At 44.4% G+C, this 22,694-nt stretch overlaps 1 protein-coding gene and 1 long non-coding RNA gene across 2 annotated transcripts in view; both read left to right on the top strand.

Annotated features, from left to right (window-relative positions):
- Positions 1 to 9,547, top strand: part of LOC140721223 (uncharacterized) — a 216,817-nt gene extending 207,270 nt beyond the window's left edge. The window contains exon 3 of the long non-coding RNA XR_012097341.1: positions 9,386 to 9,547. This is a non-coding gene — a long non-coding RNA (uncharacterized lncRNA). The remainder of the gene's footprint in view (positions 1 to 9,385) is intronic.
- Positions 9,548 to 10,940: 1,393 nt separating this feature from the next.
- On the top strand, positions 10,941 to 21,516 carry LOC140721214 (uncharacterized; the record flags this gene model as incomplete). Its single annotated transcript, XM_073036072.1, has 5 exons — positions 10,941 to 11,046; positions 13,161 to 13,448; positions 14,708 to 14,874; positions 21,173 to 21,344; positions 21,451 to 21,516. Coding segments are annotated over exons 1-5 (703 nt in total), but the record flags the coding sequence as incomplete, so codon positions are not given.
- Positions 21,517 to 22,694: the final 1,178 nt, after the last annotated feature.

Genomic DNA, 22,694 nt, shown 5'->3' on the forward strand with positions numbered 1-22,694 from the left:
CATCATTAATCTTGAATATTTGGAATGTGGGCAGCCGGAGGAAACCCATACAGTCATGGGGAGAACATTCTCACTCCTTACAGACTCCTTAAATTCATGTCCTCAGGTGTTAGACTTTTCAATCCTGGGAAAAATATACTCTGTCTGCTCTATCTATGCCTATCATATAAACCTTTATCAGATCTCCCCTCAGCCTCTGCTGCTCCACAGAAAATGACGAAAGTTTGTCCAACACCTCATTATAGCACATGCACTCTAATCCAGGCAGTAAACTTCTTCTGCACACTTTCCAAAGCCTCAACATCTTTCGTATAATGAGACAACTAGAACTGTATGCAATATCCCAGATGCGGCTTCTGTCCCTTTTCCGATGCCTCTTAATACCACCTCTCCAGTTTCAGGACCGTAATCTAGCACCTTACTTAGGATCAATGACTGGTCAGCCCCAGTATCCCTCCATATTCTCACTGGAACTGGAGTTTCTCCTTCTTTTACAGACACCGTCCCTTCCAAAATAAATTTCTGACGGCCCTCTCGTACTCTATCCACCTTTGCCTTCCTCGTTGATCTGCTGATCGACTCAATGCAACCTGTAGGGATTGCTGTTTTCCCTTTTCCTGTCTCCTTCTTCGGAGCAAAACACTTAGATGCAATATGACCAACCTTTCCACAACTATAACAGGTCAAGCCAGGAACCTTCCTGCCAGCTTGCTTGTCCTCCTCCTTATCTTTACCACTAGTTCCCAGCTTATTCTCTACTTTAGCCGGTGGACTTTCTCTACCGTCCCTACTGCCTTTCTGGCAACTCTTATTTGGGGGAAACTTTGTCTTGTGGGTTAGGGCATATTCATCTGCTAACGTGGCAAATTCCGTTATAGACTTATTCGACTTCACGTTCAGATACGTCCGGATATTATCCGAAACACAACCTTTAAATTCTTCAGGCAGAATTAACTCTCTTAAACGATAGAAATCTTCCTCCACCCTTTCTGCAGCGCACCAGCGATCCAAGAACACACCCTTCTCACAGGCAAACTCTGTATACGTCTGATTCCACAGTTTCTTTAAATCTCTGAAGGTTTGTCTATACGCTTCAGGTACCAACTCGTAGGCCCGAAGTATAGCCTCTTTTACTTCCTCATAATCCTCAGACTCTTCCATGGACAATGCCGCATATGCCCGTTGAGCCTTTCCTTTTAATACACTTTGTAACAACGCCACCCACTGATCTCTGGGCCACTTCTGATTCACGGCCACCTTTTCAAAATGCAAGAAGTAACTATCAACGTCCGTCTCCTCGAACGGAGGTACTAACCTTAACTCCCTACTAATATTAAACTTCTCCGATCGGTCTGCCCCGCTACCCACAGGTTGCCATCTCTCCCTCTCGAACTACCGTTGTTTCTCTTCCTCCTCCATCCTCCTTTCGGCTTACTCTTTCCTCCTTTCAGCTTTCCTTTCTTCCTCCTCTGCTTCCAGCTGTCTCATCTGAAGTTCATGCTGCCTCTGCTTCTCCTTCTCAACCAACTCAGCTCTTTCTTTCTCCCGTTTCGCCTCCAACTCCTTTAGCAGGATCTCATACTCCATTTTCCTCTTCTCCATCTCCAACCTTATTTTTTCCATCTCTAACTGAGCTGCCCCATCAACTGATTTCTTCTCAGGGAACAGGTTCAATGCATCAAGCGCGAACACAGCCTTAGATATATAATGATGGGCTATGGCCCTCTGTATCTCCAACTTTCTCATCGACGATTTCAGCGCCGAGAGATTTAATCGTTTCGCAACACTCACCAATCCCACATTCCTGGCATTCCCCAATGCCCCCAAAGTCGGGTTCTTTGTAAATTTGTCTATTTCCATCTTTGCAGGTTCCCGTCTATTTACCCACGCAACCAGATCACATAATGGACTTATAGCCCGATTCACTGGTCCCCCAATAAGGCAAGCATATCCCGGACGAGCCCCCAATATTTTACGTGCCCCTTAACTGGGTGTCTTACCAGCAGAGAAAGAAGTATCCATTGGAGTCTGGTGGTACTATTTTCAAACAGTTTTTACTAGTAAAATACACAAATCAATATTAATAATGCAAATATATAGATAATACACGTTAGCAATACTAAACCTAAAAGTGTGGGTATAATATTAATCAATAATAAACAAGCTCTATCAATGTCTAATGGATAATGAATTGTCATATGTGAATATAAAGTTCAGTTCAGTTCATACGTGCTGAGGTAGATGTTGGTCGTTGTGTTGTAATTGTTGGAGAGAGAGAGAGAGAGTGAGCGAGCAAGATGTAACAGCTACAGGCAGGCAAACCTTCCTTTACGTTCTTGATCCGTCGATGTGTTGTAGCCATTCAGGTATGACTCCTCTGTCCTTCAGCTAGACCGTTCTTCTGTGGTGGACTCGTCACTCTAGCATGAGTGGACACACACACAAGCCCGCACCGGCCCTGCTATAACACCGTGAGTTAAACTGACCGATCCCTTTGTTCGGTCTCCGATGCCCCACACCTTCACGTGGGTTCCAACACTCAAGCAGTTCTCAATAGCGTGTCTCCTGTTGTGTCTGAAGGGTATCTCCCCAGACCTCACTTTTATCCCTACTCACGGTGTCTCAGTTGTCCATCAATTTTGAATGGATGTGTCCATCAAACCAGCCCACTCCAGCTGTTCACTGAGGAATTTTAATGAACAGAATGGTACAAGGTGAACAACCCTCTCAGAAGCCATAAGTCTTTCAGAAGTCATAATATGGTGGATCAACAAGTCTCACTCCCCTGCTTTATCTCTCTCTTATCTGTAGCAGATGTTCCTATTACAGCATGTTTTCTCTCACATCTCTCTCTCTCATTAGCAGCATAGCAACAGTAACGGTTTGTGATTCTCCAAAGGGGGGGGGGGGGACATGGGCAACTCTGCACCCTTCTGCCCATCAGAGCTGTTCATCCTTCGTAAAACTGGCAAGTCCACATCTGACATGTGGAGGGTGTTTAAAGTCCATCTGCACGGAGTATAGGACCGGTATATTCCAGTATGACGAAATGACAAGATTGGCAGCGTCCGAAAACCTTAAATATCGTGAGAAGTGATGAATTTAGTCAAGCAGGAAAAGGAAAAGTATGTAAAGCTCAGGAAGGTCGAATCAAACAGAGCCCTCGAGAATGTGTGTGAGGTCCTTAATGAGTAACTTACATCAATATTTACCAAGGAGAAAGACAAGGAGGATAGGGAGACCAGTGCGGAGAGTACAAGTATACACAGGCATTTTGAAGTAACGGAGGAGACAGTGTTGGGTCTCTTAGAGTGCATTAAGGCGTAAAAGTCTCCAGGCCCTGATGGGATATACCACACGTTACAGAGAGAGGCAAGTGAAGAGATTGCTGGGGCCTTGACCAATACACTTGTGACCGGCCTAGCCACAAGCAAACTCCTGGAGAACTGGCTGGTACCTCATATTGATCCGTCATTCAAGACGTGATCCAGGGAATAATCCTGATGAACATTGAAACTGCCGAGATACAGTCGGATATAAACCAAGTGCTGATAAATGGGACCAGTGTAGACAGTGAGTGGATGGTCAGAACAGGTAAGGCCGGCCAAAGGCTGTTCCCGTGCTGTGAGATCCACCACTCCGAAGACGCTGAATTAAAGATGGTGACACCAGAAGGCATTGATTTCAAAACTCCACACCCCTCTCCAATTTGAAATAAACCAGACTGAACCCCTTAGTCACCACTGCGAATATCCGTTTCTGTCAAGCTAACATACAGATTGGACACTTCAGCTAAACAACTGGCAATTGATGACGTTCCTTAGTCTTCTTCGATTAATGTTGCTTCCTTACAGCAAAGCTAAGCCTGTCACATTGTCAGAATCAGTGATTTAAACCTGCTCTAAACACTGTGCTTTCATCTGCACATTTCCCTGCACATTGTAACTTGAACCATCTCACTGAGGGTCTGATGGAGACACAACCCCTGCCCTCAACACATGTGATCACATCTCCCCTGCTTCTGACATTTCCAATTCCCTCAGAATGTTTTTCTGATTCAGTCTGAAGGTTATGGTCCATTGAACTCGTTCTCAGAGCTGACAAACCATGTCTTCCCACTGGCTCTTCCACCTCTTTCCTCCACTTCCAGCCCTGACAAACCATATCTTCCCACGGTCTCTTCCATCTCTTTCCTCCACCTCCAGGGAAGCTGCATTTCCATAAGACCTCCTTCTAATCAGGCACTGATTTATCCATGCTGGAATCTTTCCTGTAATACCATGGGCTCCTAGCTTGCTTAGCAGCCTCAAGTGTGGCACCTTGTCACAGGCCTTTCGAAAATCCAAATACCCAACATCAACGTATTCACCTCTCTCTATCCTGCTTGTTCTTTATTCAAATAAAAATAGCCGAACATCCTGCTACTAATTCAATATGCCAGCAACAACCTCCGCCAAATAAGAGACCCCGTGATTTTAATGTTTCGAGTTTTTCCATCGCTCACTGATTGAAAACGATTGATGTACGTGCAAAGTAAATGCGATATCAGGCAAATTCACCAGCGGGAAATGGTCTAAAATGCAAATGATGGCGCTGTGATCCTGCAATTTGCTTCCAGTAAGTGAAAAATAAACTGAAGGAGAAGGGCATCCATATCTTGCTGTCGACTTTGACCGGTTGTTATCTCTGGGAGATCGCAATCTCGCCACAGCCGCTCCCCATTGCCCATTACCCGAAGTTTACAACTGCGGACAACTGTTAAAGATGGCTTTTAAATGGGCCAACTTAAAATCAGTGCAGGTCCAGGCTACGGGGGCACAATTAAATCAGGAGAAAGGGAATGTCCGCTGAGTAAAAGAGAACATTATTCCAAATGCATAATATTCCATCAGAGTTGAGAGCGCCCTTGCTTCTGCTCACTCTGTGCAATAAACCCACAGCGATCTTTGCCCTGAGCTGTCGCTGGAGTTTATAATCTGACAATAAACTGGTCCCAAGGTGAACAATAACTCAAAGCGACGGCACCAACCGAACGGAACCAGGATGCGGGTTATGATTCCTCTCTGGAGGTGGTAAAATGTCGCGCACTGAAGCATTAATTCTAGTTCGGACCACAAGTTAGAAAGACTCATTCAAGCAAGGTGAGTCTTTGTGTGGTTTAACACAAGAGTTGTGGAACAAGGGGTGGCGTTACACGCTGAATAGACTGAAGTTCTGGTTTATGAGCGTGTTATCAACTGAACATTGCTCAGGGTGTGTTCAGTTACTGGTAGGGACATAAAATTCAGATACTCGGATTCACTGAAACTAGACCCAGGAGTCCTGCATCAGGTAGGAACATGGACTGTGTTCGGGAATGTTATGGTGTTTTAATAAGCCTACTTCTAACGGCAGTATTTCTAATATTTCTACCATATCAATATTACCATTGAAATCGCGCGGCTTTACGGATCTGTGTGCTCGATTATTCTGGATGTGTTTTTTCAGCGAAGACGAGGTAGATCTGACAGTGATATTTATATTAACAAATAATGTGATAAGTCTTACTGACCGTAGACAAAAATAGCAAATTCTACACTCAGTGGGCGCTTTACTATGTACCTCCTGTACCTAATAATGTGGCCACTGAGTGCATGTCCGGGAGCATCTGCTGCTGTTACCCGTCCGCTTCAATGCTGACCTCTACTCTGTGTTCGCTGGAACTCGATAAAGACGGGGAGTTGATTGTATTCGCTGTCATTTAGATGAAGGTGAGGAGATTTTATCCGCTGGTGGTTATATAAATGAATTAAGCTTATTTCATATGATTCTACTTTGCCATGGTAACTTGTTTCCAGTAAGTGAGCAATAATCTGAAGGGGAGGGGCGTTCATATCTCGCTGTTGACTGTGACCGGTTGTTATCTCTGGGAGATGGTTATCTCGGCACAGTTGCTCCACAATCGGCCCATTATTGTAATGGACCAACTGCGGACTTCTGTTAAAAATGGTTCTTTCTGAACAGGCTGACCTTCAAGTCAGCTCCAGGCAGCTGGGGCAGACTCAGGGAATGTCCAGTGTTCAAAAGGAAAAAAATATATATAAATGACTCCAAATGCATAATATTTTACAATCGCCCTTCCTTCTGCTCTCTCTGTGCAATAAACCCACAGCGATCTTTGTCCTGAGCTGTACCTGGAGTTTATAACCCGACTATAAACTAGTTCCAAGGCGAACAATAAATCAAAGGGACGACACCAACAGAACCGAACCAGGATACGGGTTGTGCTCCCTCCCTGGAGCAGATCAAATTTTCGAGAGAAAGGTAATCATTGCATCGGGCAGTGAAGTCGTACTTCTGGCTCGAACCACAGGCTAGAAACGAGTTTTTGCGTTTTTCACTACAAGCGTTGTGGAACAAGGTGTGGCGTTACATGCTGAAAAGACTGAAGCTCAGGTTTATGAGCGTGTTATCAACTGAACATTGCTCAGGGTGTGTATATTTACTGGTAGGGACATAAAATTCAGATGCTCGGATTCACTGAAACCAGACTCAGGAGTCCAGCACCAGGTAAGAACAAGGACTGTACTGGGCTGTGTTATGGTGTTTCAATAAGCCCACTTGTCACGGCAAGTATTTCTAGTTTTTCTACCGTATCAATACTATCAGTTGCTGTTCCAGGGGAAGCTGAAACAGGTGAAGATAGATGAGGGTATTGTTATGAGGTGGAACTGTTTTCAAAGGAAATGAGAAGCAGGGTTTGGTTTTTTCAATGTTTTAAATTCCGCAGGGCACAGATTCTGGACAGGCAAGGGAGTGAAGTGTTGCAGACGGTCGCAGGGACGTGCCTCTGAGTTCTCAGTCCAGCTGTGATCATAGAGAATGGCGTAACAGGACTGAGGGGACGAATGTCCTGTTACTAATTCCACACTCTATGGTGGAACTTGTGTATGTTTGGAATTCTCTTCCTCAAAGGAAACGAGAAGCAGGGATTATTTTCTGTGTTTAATTCCACAGCGGAGAGAGTTTTGACAGACAAGGGAGTGAATTGGTCTAGTCGGTGGCAGGGATGTGTCACTGAGATCACAGTCCTGCTGTGATCATAGAGAATGACGGAACAGGACTGAGGGGGCGAATGCCCTGTTACTAATTCAACATACCAGCAGCACACTCTGACAGAGCAGAAACGCAGTGAAATTAATGTTTTTACCCATCGTCCTCTGACGAGGAACGGTACACGTTCCTTTAAAATAAATGCGAAGTTGGTGGATGTATGTGTGAAGTGAACGGGTTGCCAGACAAATTCGCCAGCGGGATATGATGATAATTCCATATGATTGCTACTCTGATGTGGCAACTTGTTTCCAGAAAGTGAGCAATAAGCTGAAGGAGAAGGGCATCCACATCTTGCTGTGGACTTTGACCGGTTGTTATCTCTGGGAGATGGTTATCTCGGGACAGATGCTCTCCAGTCGGCCCATTACTGCAATGGTCCAACTGCGGACTACTGTTAAAGATGGCTCGTTATAAACAGGGTGACCTTGAAGTCTGCTCCAGGCAGAGGGGGCACAGTTAAATCTGGAGAAAAGGAATGCCTGCTGTTCAAAAGAGAACATTATTCCAAATACATAATATTCCATCAGAGTTGAGAGCGCCCTTCCTTCTGCTGTCTCTGTGCAATAAACCCACAGCGATCTTTGCCCTGAGCTGTCGCTGGAGTTTATAATCTGACAATAAACTGGCCCGAACTGGTACAATAAATTGAAGTGACGACGCCAATCCAACCGGACCAGGATGCGGGTTGCGATTCCTCTCCAGAGCAGATCAAGTATTCTGGAGAGAGGAAATTACTGCACCGCTTGCACTGTAGTATTAATTCTGGGTCAGACCGCTTGTAAGAGTGACTTGTTCATGCAAATTAAGCTTTTATGTGGTTTAACACAAGCGTTGTGGAACAATATGTGGCGTTACATGCTGCATAGATTGAAGTTCAGGTTTCTGAGCGAGTTATCAACTGAACATTGCTCAGAGTCTGTTCACTTACTGGTAGGGCCATAAAATTCAGATGTTCTGATTCGCTGGAAACAGAATCAGGAGTCCAGCACCAGGTAAGGACAGGATCATAGGGGAAATGCTATGGTGCTTTATTACGCCCACTGGTCGCCCTAGTAATGCTATTGTTTCTATCAGTTCAATATTGTCCTTAGGAGTGCGTGGATTAACGAATATGTGTGTTTTATTCTGTTTGTGTGTTTGTGTATTTAGGATAAAAATTCCTGTAATAAATCTCACTGACAGTTGATAAAAGTATGGAAGTCTACACTCAGGGACACGTTTTTATGTACCACTGTACCTAATGATGTGACACTGAGTGAATGCTCGGGGTTTACTGCGGCTGCACCCCGTCCACATTCTATGTTAGGTGCTCAGTGACGCTCTCTTGCACTCCGCTGTCGGAGTGCGTGGTTATTTGAGTTCTTGCCGCTTTCCTGTCGGATTTAATCAGTCTGCCCAATCTCACTGAGTTCTCTCATTAACAGGGCCTTTAGAACCGCTGTTCACTGGATTTTCCTTTGGTTTGATTCCGGACAATTCCCAGTAAGCCGAGAGATTTATACTTGAGAATCCAAGCTGCTGATCAGTTTCCGTAATACTCAGACCACCCGGTCTGGCACCAGCCATCACTCCACGGTCAACGTCACTTACATCACATTTATTTCCTCTTCAGATGTTTGGCCTGAATAACAACTGAACCTGTTGACCATATCTTCATGTGTTTGTGCTTTGAGTTGCAAGCAGATGATTAACAGATTCGTATTAATGAGCTGGTATAGAGTTGTACCTAACAAAGAGGCCATTTAGTGCATTTCCCATTTAGGCAAACCCTCACCCATCTCGAATATGAACACGGATGAGATCTGGGCCTGATTATTGACGATTTGCATGTTTGTAACAACAGCCTGTCGCTGTCAAGGCAGTGGATAAAACACTGTTATAAGGTGGGGATAATCTGGAGAGAGAGAGACCCGTCACTGCTCCCTCTAAACTGCGTGTCTGCATAACCAAAATGCTCCCACGAACGGAGTTTCCAGCACTTTATAAGAGGACGCAAGAATATGGCATTGGGGCGAAAAACAAATCAGCCATGATTGAATGATGGAGGAGACTCGATGGACTGAATCACTTCATTCTGCTCTGATATCTTATCATGACTGAATGATGAGTCCTTCATATCCCGTATCAGGATTTGTGACGTGTGAGGGACAATTACATATTTGTTCAATGAGATTCTTTTATTTGTCTTCAGCGTTTAAATTTCAGTGAGATTCGCTTTTGAAAAAATTGAGCAGAAATATTTCTTTCTCCTTTGTATTGTTAATGCGCTTCATTATCTCTCTGGTTAAAGTTAGACCTGCGGTGAGAGATTTATTGGAAGAAAAGCCCACAGCTGGAAAGAAGCCACGAATGAGAACGAGGGAACAGCGACAAGTGAACCAGCCCGAGGACTGAGAGTACCAACTGAAGAGAACCCTCTGACTCAGAGTTTTCATTGATTCAGTCAGGAGAAAGTTTGGTGAGTCTCATTCACTCGAACACTGGTCCTGTAAACATTACATATCTTTACAAAGGAAGGTACGAAATAGGTGGAATGCCTCGGTCAGACCCAGTTGCAATCACTCCAGGTCTGTTAATGTGCTTTCAGAAGCCCAGCTCTTTACAGTCACTCACATTCTCTGAGTGTTTGCTCATTTGAAGGTCCTGCATCATCTGAAGTAGCTTTTGGTTAGTTCTGATGTTTCCTTGTTACGTTATAATCATCTTAAAATGCGTTGACGATTTCATCCCTTTATAAGAAGCCCCAAGTGTGTCGTGTTGTAGTGATTGTAGAAATGTGGAATTACCATGAACTGCAGCAACATGCCCTTGATCCCATTGGCTATTGCAATCTGCAGTGATATACTTACCCTCGAATATATCGTCGCGTAGGCCTCTGCTGAGAACAGACCATTTATAAAGCAAAATATCCCAACACTGCATTTTATTCAGTCCTAACTAGCACATGGCAACCCATAATTTACATTGACATACCTTGGCCTCATCAAGTACTTTTCTGCTAATTACATTGTCAGAACCTGTGAACGTGACATTAAGCAGAGGTGGAAATTCAAAGTTATGTTCCCATGGATGTTGTGCATGGGAGTTCAGCTAAGCCTTTGACAAGGTGTCACATGACAGCTTGATCTCGATGATCAGGTCCCATGCTGTCCGGAGAGAGCAAATTGGATGTATTCTAAATTAGCTTCAAGGTAGCAAGCAAAGAGTGGTGGTTGAAGGTTTCTCCTCGCAATGGAGGCGAGTAAATAGTGGTGTGCCGTGAGGCTACAATTTGGGACCTTTGATATTCGTTATTTTATAGCAATGACTTGATGCTGTTGCACAAGGATTACTTGACAGGTAAGTTCGCAGAATGCACAACATTAGTAGTTGCTGTTCACAGTGAAGATTATCGTAGCATCCAGGGGATCTAAATGGACAGGGGCTGGTAAAGAGATTGCAAACCCAATCTGATCAGCAGCGGATTAATGCAGATGTTGGGGATCATGTGGAGGAAACAGCCAGAGGAAGTGGATGAGGCAGGTGCAGTTGCATAATTCAAAAAGCAGTTGGGGTGTGTAGATGGAGTGAAGAGGCCAGAAGGGAGATGGCCCCATCACAGGAAATTGTGACCATCTCAGTGGGCACTGTGGTTGGCATTGTCTCGTTGGGTTGAACGCTCTGAATTTGCATTTTATTGCTCTGTGACTCTGTCAGTAGATGCCCCAGGTATCAGTGGACAGATATGGTGTGGAAGTGGTTACTAACAGGGAATGTTTGGTCCCCATGCCAAATGCTACAGGGGTTGGAAATACTGTCATATTTGCAAAGTAGTCGTACTCTCCGACTCACTGTCTACTTGTTGTGAAATTTAGAGCATCACCAGCAGGTGGAGCTGTCCTGCAGAGCGACCAAAGTGTAAACAAGACGACGACAATCAACAATCGCCAGTCAGAATCAGAATGGACAAAGGTATGATCACAGGGATCTTTGAATTAAACTTTTATCGCGTTTGTACACAATAGTTCAGATGAAAAAAACTGACACAGGTGTTAACAGGGCATAGAAAAGTTTCATCAAGCAGTGTCATTTATCCCACTGGTAAAGCGGCCTTGAGTAATTTATCAATCCAACAGTTCCAGCGCAGGGACCTGACACCAGTAATGGTCGAATCACTCCGCTCATCATACAAAGCTTCAGCTGAGTGAAAGGAGCAGGGGCTCCTGAATCAGGTGGTTGTGAGTGAAACACAGACAGGAATGTGACAGCGATCTTGTCGTTTATGTGAATGTTCAGGGTCAGGGTCCGTTTCACCTCCAGACAGGCCCTGATGTGTAAGACATCTTCAACTTTCATTTATAAAATTCAGAAGCAGATGATAGGAGCACTTCTGGGATTTCCGAGATTCTATGATAACACAGCATTTCAGGTTTTGGAAGGAAAGCTACCAACTCCCCACTGGTTTTTCTTGCCTGCTACGCAAAGGAGGAGGGGTGTCACCGAAATCTGTTTTCTGTAGCGGAGCAGTGATCATTGCCGGTGCTGGGAATGGCTGAGGAACAGGAGGCAGCTCATTGTAGATACACTTGTGACCTGCTTCGGAGTTTTAATACCCCAGTGAATGTCTGGGCTGTGGAGAAATGGTGAACCTCAGTTTCTAAATATCTCCCTCTTGATATGATCTTCTACCTGAATTTAAATTCCCAGGATCTTGGCTAGAAAGCCCGGCATAACCAATGACCAAATGTCTCTGTCACCTGTAGACATTGTGATTGTGCTCAAATCTGAGATTCCAGCTGGAATAAAAAACGATTCTCCAGCCTGGAAACGGGTCCTTCGGCCCATATAATTCATGCTGATCTAAATGTCTCATTTTCCTGCAGTTTTCCCAAATTTCCCTCGTAAACTTCTCCCCTTTTTCCTGCCCACATGCTCTCAATTTTGTAATTTTATTTGTGTTTCGGCCTCCTCTGGATGCATGTAATTTACACCTATCAGCCACCACGTGGAAAAAAACCCTTTGGTCCCTTTTAAATCTCTGCCCTCGAGTCTCAGACTCCCCTACACGGGGAAAAAGACTGTGACCATCTACCCTATCTGCACCCCTGATTACTGTGTGTGTGTGTGTGTGTGTGTGTGTGTGTGTGTGTGTGTGTGTGTGTGTGTGTGTGTGTGTGTGTGTGTGTGTGTGTGTGTGTGTGTGTGTGTGTGTGTGTGAGAGTGTGTGTGTGTGTGTGTGTGTGTGTGTGTGTGTGTGTGTGTATGTGTCAGGTCACGCTTCAAGCTCCTGAGCTCCAGAGCAAGCTGTCCCAGCCCAACCATATAACACAAAAAACAACACCCTAGTCCAGTACCGTAGTGTTCATTCTTCACTTCATACTTTCCAGCCTCATCACCTCCATCCTATAGATTAGCAACTGCAACTACACACAAAGCTCGATAACCAAGACTTTGCCAATGACATGCATAGTTGTTACATGACGATCAGCAGGTGGGGGAGAAGATGGGAACCAGGGGAGAGGTCAGCATAGATCTCAAGGGAATGTTCAGCCTGCGACCCAGGGGACCGGACAATGTGCATCTCAAGGGAATGGTCAGTTGGTGACCAAGGGGACTGGAGAAAGCAACTCCAGTCCCCTTGTCCAGTCTCCAGCCCCTCGTGTGACAAAGCAACTGGAGAATGTGTGATCCAGCAGACTGGACCATGTGTAATCCCGTTGCTGGTCTTTGTGTGACACAGACTACTGGACAGTTAGTGACCGAGGGAGATTTTAACTTGTGGAAGATAATCACAGTGATATTTCCCAGGATTACCGGACACCGGTGCATTATGATCCCGTGGTCATCCGTGCGTTCAACTGCTGTGATTGGTATTACTGTGCCTATCCTGCAATTTTACTGGGAGTAAATGTGTCCAGTCACCGGCTTATCGGGATGGTCACCTGACAGGATGTACGGTTCACATTAACCAGCATAGCTTCACTCCAAATCTGGTCAGCCAGAGTCTCGGCTCCATTGCAATCTGAATCAGTTTTGCTCAGATCTAAATCATACTTGTATAACCTGCAATTCATCACTTATTTCAGGTGGGAAATTGAAACGAGCAGCGAAAAGACTGAAGAGGATTTTACCAGGCGGATCATCGAGGGAAGATGATCTGGACACGGGAAGCAAGGTACCAAAGCAGGGTCAAATTGAGAGCGATGTCCCAATGGAATGCGGTCCGGCCGCAGAGGAGGAGGAGCAAATTCAGCCCAGAGACAGTGACGTCAGAGACACTGATCCGGACCCTGGAACCGGCACAAGTGAGGCGACTGTCTGTCAGCTCGGAAGCTCATTGAACACAGAACTGTCAAGTCCCCAAGAAGGAGCGGGTGAGTGAAATATGAGGGTGATGTGCTCAGAGAATGCGGCAGGGTGGAGGGTAAAGGTGAGGCCTTGTTGGAGGGTTGGTCAGAGGAGAGGGAAAATGTGTGGGTGTGGTACATGTGGTGCACTGGGCAGCCGTTACCCCACTACAGGAAATGTACTACCTGCTCTGAGGATTTCCAGGATGTGAATTGGAGGAAATGCAGCTGTCCAGATGAGGAGAGTGTTTCCGGGATGTGTATCGGGGAAATGTATTCGCCAGGATGGAGAGAGTATCTCTGGAAAGCGAATATTACCAACAGTCCCAACATTTATGCCCATCCAAATTTAAATAGGTGAATGGGTCGGATGGGGGATGGACTGGTTTATATTAAATGTGGTCCTTCTATTACGTAATGCCTAGAACATTGTTGGGTAGGCTTTAAGGCAAGTGTTACATTCAAGTCAAGTCAAGTCACTTTTTTATTGCCATTTCGACCATAACTGCTGATACAGTACATAGTAAAAATGAGTCGCTTTTCAGGACCATGGTGTTACATGACACATTACAAAAACTAGACTGAACTACGTAAAAAACAACAGAGGAAAAGAAGACCCCGATGATCTTCTCAGCTGACCTCACTATACGCTGCAGGGTCTTGCGATCTGAGATGGTGCAATTTCCGAACCAGGCAGTGATGCAGCTGCTCAGGATGCTCTCAATACAACCACCTTAGAATGTGATGAGGATGGGGGGTGGGAGATGGACTTTCCTCAGCCTTCGCAGAAAGTAGAGACGCTGCTGGGCTTTCTTTGCTATGGAGCTGATGTTGAGGGAGCAGGTGAGATTCTCCGCTAGATGAACTCCAAGAAAATAGTTGCTCTTAACGATCTCTACCGAGGAGCCGTGGATGTTCAGCGGGGATTGGTCACTCCGTGCCCTCCTGAAGTCAACAACCATCGCTTTTGTTTTGTTCACATTCAGAGACAGGTTGTTGGCTCTGCACCAGTCCGTTAGCCGTTGCACCTCCTCTCTGTAAGCTGACTCGTCGTTCTTGCTGTGTGTTGCAGCACAATCGTGGGTCAGCAGAGTGAACAGCAGTGGTCTGTGCCCACAGCCAAAGGGGGACTCCGTGCTCAGTGTGATGGTGTTAGAGACGGAAAATTAATCCAGTTTTGTATCTGTAGGCAGGTTCAAGACACGGTTTTTTGTTGAGTTGGGTGAGAGCGGTGGAGACGAGGGATATCTGAGTTCAAGCCTTCATTTTCCTTTTTATATTCACAGAGCCAGAGTTTACAATCTCCGACCTCCTGGCACAGGGGGAGGAATATCGACTGTACCAACTGACAAAGTTCTACAGGGACAGACTCAAACAAGCAATTGAAGAAAAGGTTGAGAGACTGGGTTGGATGTTGACAAAGGAGGGACATTTCAGCAGACAAGAAAATGAGGTGAGTGCAGTTCGTGTATTGTCACTGATCTGCTGGTATCAGAGGGAATAGTGATCAACATTAATCTCCTGCACGTTTTAGGAGATCGACTTGGGAATGGAGACTTTGATCTCTGACTTGTCTCTCGCAGATCTGGTTTTAGTTTTTAAGGTGGGGAGCTCTGGGAACTGCAAGTTTAGCATCACCTTTTCTTGTATCACCTGCTGTATTTATCAGTGTGAAGTAAGAGCAGTGGCTGCATATCTGGACTTCCAAAAGGCATTCGGTCTGAAACTAATTTCAAATCTTGGCTGAACCGTCGTGTAGCTTCACATCATCTCATTAATCCAGGATGAGCATTAAACTGTCAATTGGGCCAACCGGCTTCACTGTGGTACATGAGGGAGGGAAACCAGCTAACCACAGCTTGTCTTGGTTCCGTGAGTTCCCAAACAATGTGTGGCTGACTTGTCATAGTACAGTACAGAACCAGGCCTTTTGGCCCATCTATTCCATGCCAGACTACAGAATCTACTTATTCCCATTGACCTGCACCGGGCCATGGCGCTCTATACGCTCATTACGCATGCATCTATTCAGAATTCTCTTAACCACTTGCTCTACTTGCCCTGCTAGCTAGTTTCGCACTCTCACCACCCTCTGAGTAAACCGGTTTCACCTTTGTACCCTTTGAACTTTTCACCTTTCACCCTTTAGTGATAACCTCTTGTTGTAGTAACTCTTTACCTCAGTACAAAATGCCTGCTTGCATTTATCCTATCTATATCCCAATGTAATTGTCTACACTTCTATCAAATCTCCGCTCCGTCTTTCATGTTCCAATGAATAAAGTCCTAATCAGTTCACTCTTTTCTTATAACTTAGGTCTTCCAGTCCAGGTAACATCCTTGTAATATTTATTTTCTGTACTCTTTCAAGCTTATTTCCATCTGTCCTGCAGGTAGGTGTGCAGAACCGCACATAATATCCAAATTAGGCCTCTCCAACGTTTTATACAACATCATATCGTACACGATATTTTCAGTTACCAAGGATAATGCGCTAACAAACTTACTTTCAGAGCCTAGCAACATTTGCTGCCACTTTCAATGGCTTATGTACCTGTATTCCCAGATCACTTTGTTCTACCGGTCGCTGTGTAAGATCTACCCTGATAGGTCCATCCAAAGTGCTACATCTTGCAACTGTCTGCATCAAATTGCATCGGCCCCTTTTAAGTCCATTCTCCGGTTGGTCCAGACCTCACTGCAAGCTCTTGTAATCTTCCTCTTTGTCCACTGAACCTTCCCAATGTTGGAGTCATCAACAAATTTGCTGATGCTGTTAACCGTAATTTCATTCAGATCATTGATATAGATGAAAAACAACAACAGGCACAGCACCGATCCCCGTGACACTGCACGAGATACAGGCGCCAAACAGAAATGCAACAGTCTATAGTGTTACTCCGGATTCTATCCAAAAAGTTAGTGTCTAATCCAGTTTACTACTTTATCTTGAATTCTAAGCAACTGAATCTTCTAGACCGACCTCCTATACGGGTCCTTGTCAAATACCGTGCTGAAGTCCATGTAGACAATATCCACAACCTTGCCTTCATCAACTTTCCTGGTAACTTCCTCGAAAATCTCTGAGATTCAATAGATGTGAAAGATCACGCACAAAGCTGATATCTTATGACCGCAAACATCAATAGTTTGATCTAAAAGGGCAGAAGCAAGCACAAAACATAAAATAAATCTGGTGATCTAGCTGATATCTCATGATCCCAAAAAATCAACAGGTTGTCCTGAAAGGGAAGAAGATCAATAGGATTTCCTGAAAGGGAAGGGGCAAACAAAAAAAAAATCTGCTAACTTGCTGAATATCTGACTAATGAGAGACAGGGACACACCATTACAGGTCACTCTCCTTGGAGCTCACAAACAGTGATTGTCATGTCCTAGATCTGACCTATTCAGCCATGAGTGGTATTAGAAAACCAAGTGCGTTACACCCGTGAGTAACTCTGTTCTCGTTGGGATTCATTGGCGCTGCCTGTAATGAATCACACAGGCATTATCCAAAGGCAAGAGGTAATCTGTAAATATGTTGCTCATCTATAAATTCATCATCTGGAGACGTCTGCTTTACTGGTAAACCTTTAAATCTCCTTCACAACGGTAACTCCTCAGACCTGGTAGCAGTGAAACTGAGGGATTATTTTACAGTGCAGTGGACCATCAGGGAATTATGCTGATTTATTCCATAATTGTTGTCCATTATTCGTGTTATGGAAAAGCTTTCCAATTCCCTTCCGGTAACTGTTCTGGGAGATCAATCATTCAGATCTAGGACGTCGAACATAGAACATAGAATAATACAGCACAGTACAGGCCCTTCAGCCCACAATGTTGTGCCGACCCTTAAATGCTGCCTGACCCTTAAACCCTGCCTCTCTTATTTCTCAGAGCGATGTCCTAAGCCCATCCATATTCCTACTTCCTAAGAAGGTTGGCGTCATTCAATGTCTGTAGTGAGATGCTGAAGATGTTCTATAGGTCAGTTGTGGAGAGCGCCCTCTTCTTTGTGGTGGCGTGTTGGGGAGGAAGCATTAAGAAGAGGGACGCCTCACGTCTTAATAAGCTGGTAAGGAAGGCGGGCTCTGTCGTGGGCAAAGTACTGGAGAGTTTAACATCGGTAGCTGAGCGAAGGGCGCTGAGTAGGCTACGGCCAATTATGGATAACTCTGAACATCCTCTACATAGCACCATCCAGAGACAGAGAAGCAGTTTCAGCGACAGGTTACCATCGATGCAATGCTCCTCAGACAGGATGAAGAGGTCAATACTCCCCAATGCCATTAGGCTTTACAATTCTACCTCCAGGACTTAAGAACTTTTTAAAAGCTATTAATGCTTTTTGAGACGGTGCTTTAGATGCATATCATATTTTTTTACTGAGTTAAGTATTGTATGTAATTAGTTTTGCTACAACAAGTGTATGGGACATTGGAAAAAAAGTTGAATTTCCCCATGGGGATGAATAAAGTATCTATCTATCTATCTATCTATCTATCTATCTATCTATCTATCTATCTATCTATCTATCTATCTATCTATCTATCTATCTATTCAGTTACCTTAATGCCATCATAGGTGTATGTTGCTTGAAGACTATTCAATGTTTAATTCATAATTCATCTGTTAATCAGGAAACCCATGCCTGCATTCAGGAACTCATTACCATTTTACGGTATGAGTGCCAGGCAGTAACCATCTCCATTATAAGATAGCCGCACTGACATTTCTTAATATTCTTTTGTCTTTACACATCATAAGACCATAAGGCATCAGAGCACAATTGGCCATTAGGCCCATCGATTCTGCTCCGCCATTACATCATGGGTGATTTACTATCCCTCTCAACCCCATTCTCCTGCCTTCGCCCAGTGAACTTTGCTGACCAGACTAGTCAAGAAGATACCAACCTCTGTTTTAAATATACCCAATGACCTGGTCTCCACAGCTGTCAGTTACAATGGATTCTGCAGATTCACTACTCCCTGGCTACATAAACTCCTCATTTCTGTTCCAAATGGACGTCCCTCTAATCTAAGGCTGTTCCGTCTGGTTCTAGACTCCCCCACTTAGAAACATCATTTCCACGTCCTCTCAATGCCTTTCGATATTCCGCAGGTTACAATTAGATTCCCCCTCATCCTTCCACACTCCAGCTATTACAGGTGCATCCAGGATACATTCCCGTCAAAATCTAGTTTAACATCACTGGTTCTGTTCGTTTAGATTCCTCTCCGGATTTTTCACAATGCCATCACATATTTTCTCTGATCAGGGGATCAAAATATGCGAGTGCGGTCTGGCCAGTGCATGTTCTTGTATTCTGATCCTCTCGAAGTGAATGCTAGCATTGTATTTGCCTTTCCTAACACAGACTCAAACTGCACGGAATCCTGCACCAGGTCTCCAGAGACTCTTTACAACTCCGATTTCTGAATTTTCTCCCAGATTCAAAAATAGTCTACGTCTTCATTATTTCTGCTAATGTATATGGCCATGTACCTCACTATACGACATTCCAATTGCCACTGATGTGTCCATTTTTTCATAGGTCCATGTCCTCCCGCGAAATCCCTGCTACCTCAATACTTCCCCTCCCTCCCCATATCTTCGTAACACCCACAATAATGGTCATAAAGCCTACAAATCATTGACATAACGGAAAAAGAAACTGTCTCAAAACCAACCACTGCAGAACACCACTGGTCACCAACATTCGACCAGAGAAAGCCCTATTTGTTCCATTCTAGGCTTCCTGGCAGTCAGACAAATCTGTCTGGAGAACATCTTAGATCATCTATCCATGCCAGTGTCTTTCTTGTCCTACTGTCGGCCCTTGTTAAACGGCGTCATGTGGGACACCTGGTCAAAGGTTCTCGGGAAGTCCAAGTAAACAACTTGCATTGATTCTCTGTTGTCGACCCAGCATGCTGTTCTCTCAAAAACTTCCAACAGTTCTGTCAGGCAAGATTCCCTTCCATGGATGTTGGCCTTTTTCTTATCATGTGCGTCCAAATACCCCGAAACCTTATCCTCAATTATCGACTGCTGACATCTTCCCAAACGCTGATCAGAATAACTGGCCTATAGTTTAAAATGATCAGTCCTCCGGAACCATTCCAAAATCTAGTGATTCTTGAGCGATCATAACGAATGTCTCCACAATCTCTTCAGCCTCCTCCTTCAGAAGCAATCGGGTGAGTTGATCTGGACTCGTCTATCTTCAGAACTTTCAGCTTACCAAGCGCCTTCTCCTCAATAATTGCAAACACACTCACTTCTGCCACCGGACATTCTCAAATATCTGGCACGTTCTAGTGTTTTTACAGTGAGGACTGACGCAAAATGCCGACCAATAACTTCCGGCATTTCCTTGTCCCCTGACAGTACCTCTCCACTGTCATTTTCCGGTGGTCCAATATCCACTCTCCTCTCTTTCAATCTTCATATATCAGACGTACGTTTTGGTAAGCTATTTTACATCATTCTCTAGCCTGCCTTCTTATTTCATATTTTCTCTATTTGCGGTTTTTGAATTGCCTTCTGTTGATTTCCAAAAACATCCCAGTCCTCCAGTTTTCTACTATATTTTGTAATACTCTGTGCCCTCTCCTTTGCTTTTGTGCTGCTTTGACTACCTCGTCAGCCACGGTTGATCATCCTCCCTTTAGAGTAATTCTTCATCTTCATGATCATTTGTCCTGCACCTTCTGAATTGCTCCGAGAAACTTCAGCCATTCCTGCTCTGCCGTTGTCCCTGTTAGTGTCATTTTCGAATTTATTATTGCCCAGTTCCTCTCTCATGCCGAGGTAATTCCTTTATTCTACTGTAGCACTGATACTTCTGACTTTACTTTCTCCCTTTCAACCTGCTGGCTGAGTTCTGCTATTTTATGATCACTGCCTCTTAAGGGTTTCTTTAGCTGAAGCTCCCTAATCAAATCTGGTTCAATACACAACACAGAATCCAGATCCGCCTTTCCTATAGTGGGCTCAGCCATAGGCTTCTCTCAAAAGCCATCTCATAGGCATTCCATGAATTCCCTCACTTGGGATTCAGCACCGACCTGATTTTCCAAAGCTACCTGGATATTGAAACTCCCCGTGACAATTTTAGCATTGACCTTTTTCCATGCCTCTTCTCTCCCCCGTTGTAATTTGTAGCTCACATTCTGGCTACTGTTAACATGCCTGTATATAATTTCCATCAGGGTCATTTTACCTACGCAGTTTCTTAACATCCACATCGTCTAATCCGACATCACCTCTTTCTCAGGACTTTTCATTTTTAATGACAGCAGCTTCGACCCAACACTTTCACCTACCTGCGTATCCTTTCGATTCAATATTTATCCTTGGATTTAAGCACCCAACTATAAACTTTGTCAGCCACGATTCAGTGATGCCCGCCATCCATTTGTTTTTGCACTCTCTCTCCCCTCTCTCCCGTTCTTGTTGTCACATCTTGTTGATGTAATGCTGCACATTGACAGATCGAGGAAATTAATCACATTGCATCTACTGCAGGGTGTCAGGAAATCCTTATTCTTACACACTATTGATTTAGAATTTCCTTCAGTTACTGTTTCTCTGTTAATGACTGAACCCAGAGAGGATGAGGCAACAGCCCAGTGACTGCATCTGTTCTGAAGCTACCGGGGCCATGAACAGATATTTTCCTGCACATTCTCCATGTCTGTCTGTCTGCTCCACAATAAGTCCATTGTTTCCTTTTGTAGAAAGTCACTGAGCTGACAGAGAAGGGAAACCGGCCAGAGAGTTCCAGACTCTTCCTCAGTTTGGTGATGGGCAAAGGCTCCCGGGCCCGGAGGGCGATGTGGGAATCCTTTGTGATGTGGAGGACTGAGTTACCGAAGTTGGACAGAATACTGAGGGAAATACAGGAGCTCGGTATGTTAAAACCACGCACTGAACACAAAGGCACATTGAGATAAACATTTTAGTTATTTTAATTATCTTAGCTCTGTTTCCATGGATTATTTAAATATTTAAACAGGTCCTGATCCACAGAAATACATGAACATCGCTCAAGGTTTATCGGAATTACCCACTCAGCTGATTGGTGAGTGATCAAATGCACAGTTCAAACCACATCTCAAGTGTTAGTCTGTGACTTGGCAAAGCCTGGGAATCAAAATTCGCCATTAGTCATTCGCTGATCTCTGGATTCAAGTAACAATTCAAAGAATCTCTCTTTGCAGTCTGAATATTCTACAATATATTTTTCTATTAATCCAGCTGTTGGTTCTGCTGAAGCCTTCACTCCAGGTCCTCACGCTCCGGGAATCCCAACATACCCCAAGCTGGCTACTGATACACTGTATGACCCAGTCCAGGTGACTTTTCTATCTTCAGACTTTTCATCTTCCAAGCCCCTTTTCCTTTGTAATAGCACTACACGCAATTCTGTTCACTGATGTTCTTTACCTTTTGGATATTCTGCTAGTGACTTGCACAGAGTTTGTCTGGCATTTCCTATTCACCCGTTACTGCAACTACAACAGCAGTTTCTAGTGGTCCGATATCGACCCGCTCCCCTTTTCCACTCTTTATATATCTGGGAAAGAAAAAAAAATACTTTGGTATCCTTTCTTATATTATTGACCATTTCCTTGCATTTCCTGCACATTCATGTATAACTAGGAGCATCTATAACATAGTTGCCTCCGACATGACCCTAGTCACCAGACTCTAGACACTAGAATACTACAGCACAGTACAGGCTCTTCCGCCCTGGATGTTGTGCCGACCCATGTATTCCTTTAAAAAGAGTACTAAACCCACACTACCCCGTCACCCTCTATTTTTCTTTCATCTATGTGCCTGTCCAAGAGGTTCTTATATACTCTTAATGTTTTAGCCTCCACCACCATCCCTGGCAAGTTGTTCCAGGCAACCACAACCCTCTGTAAAAACTTACACCTGATGTCTCCCCTAAACATCCCTCCCTTAACATTGTACATATGCCCTCTAGTGTTTGCTGTTTGTGCCCTGGGAAACAGGTACTAGCAATCCACCCTATCTATGCCTCTCATAATTTTTTAGTCCTCTATCAAGTGCCCTCTCATCCTTCTACGCTCCAAAGAGAAAAGTCCCAGCTCTGCTAATCTTGCTTCACATGACTTGTACTCCAAACCAGGCAACATCCTCGTAAATCTCCTCTGCACCCTCTCCATAGCTTCCACATCCTTCCTATAATGAGGTGACCATAAGTGAACACAATACTCTAAGTGCGGTCTC

The sequence above is a fragment of the Hemitrygon akajei genome, unplaced genomic scaffold (assembly GCF_048418815.1).
Source record: "Hemitrygon akajei unplaced genomic scaffold, sHemAka1.3 Scf000052, whole genome shotgun sequence".
NCBI classification, from domain to species: domain Eukaryota; kingdom Metazoa; phylum Chordata; class Chondrichthyes; order Myliobatiformes; family Dasyatidae; genus Hemitrygon; species Hemitrygon akajei.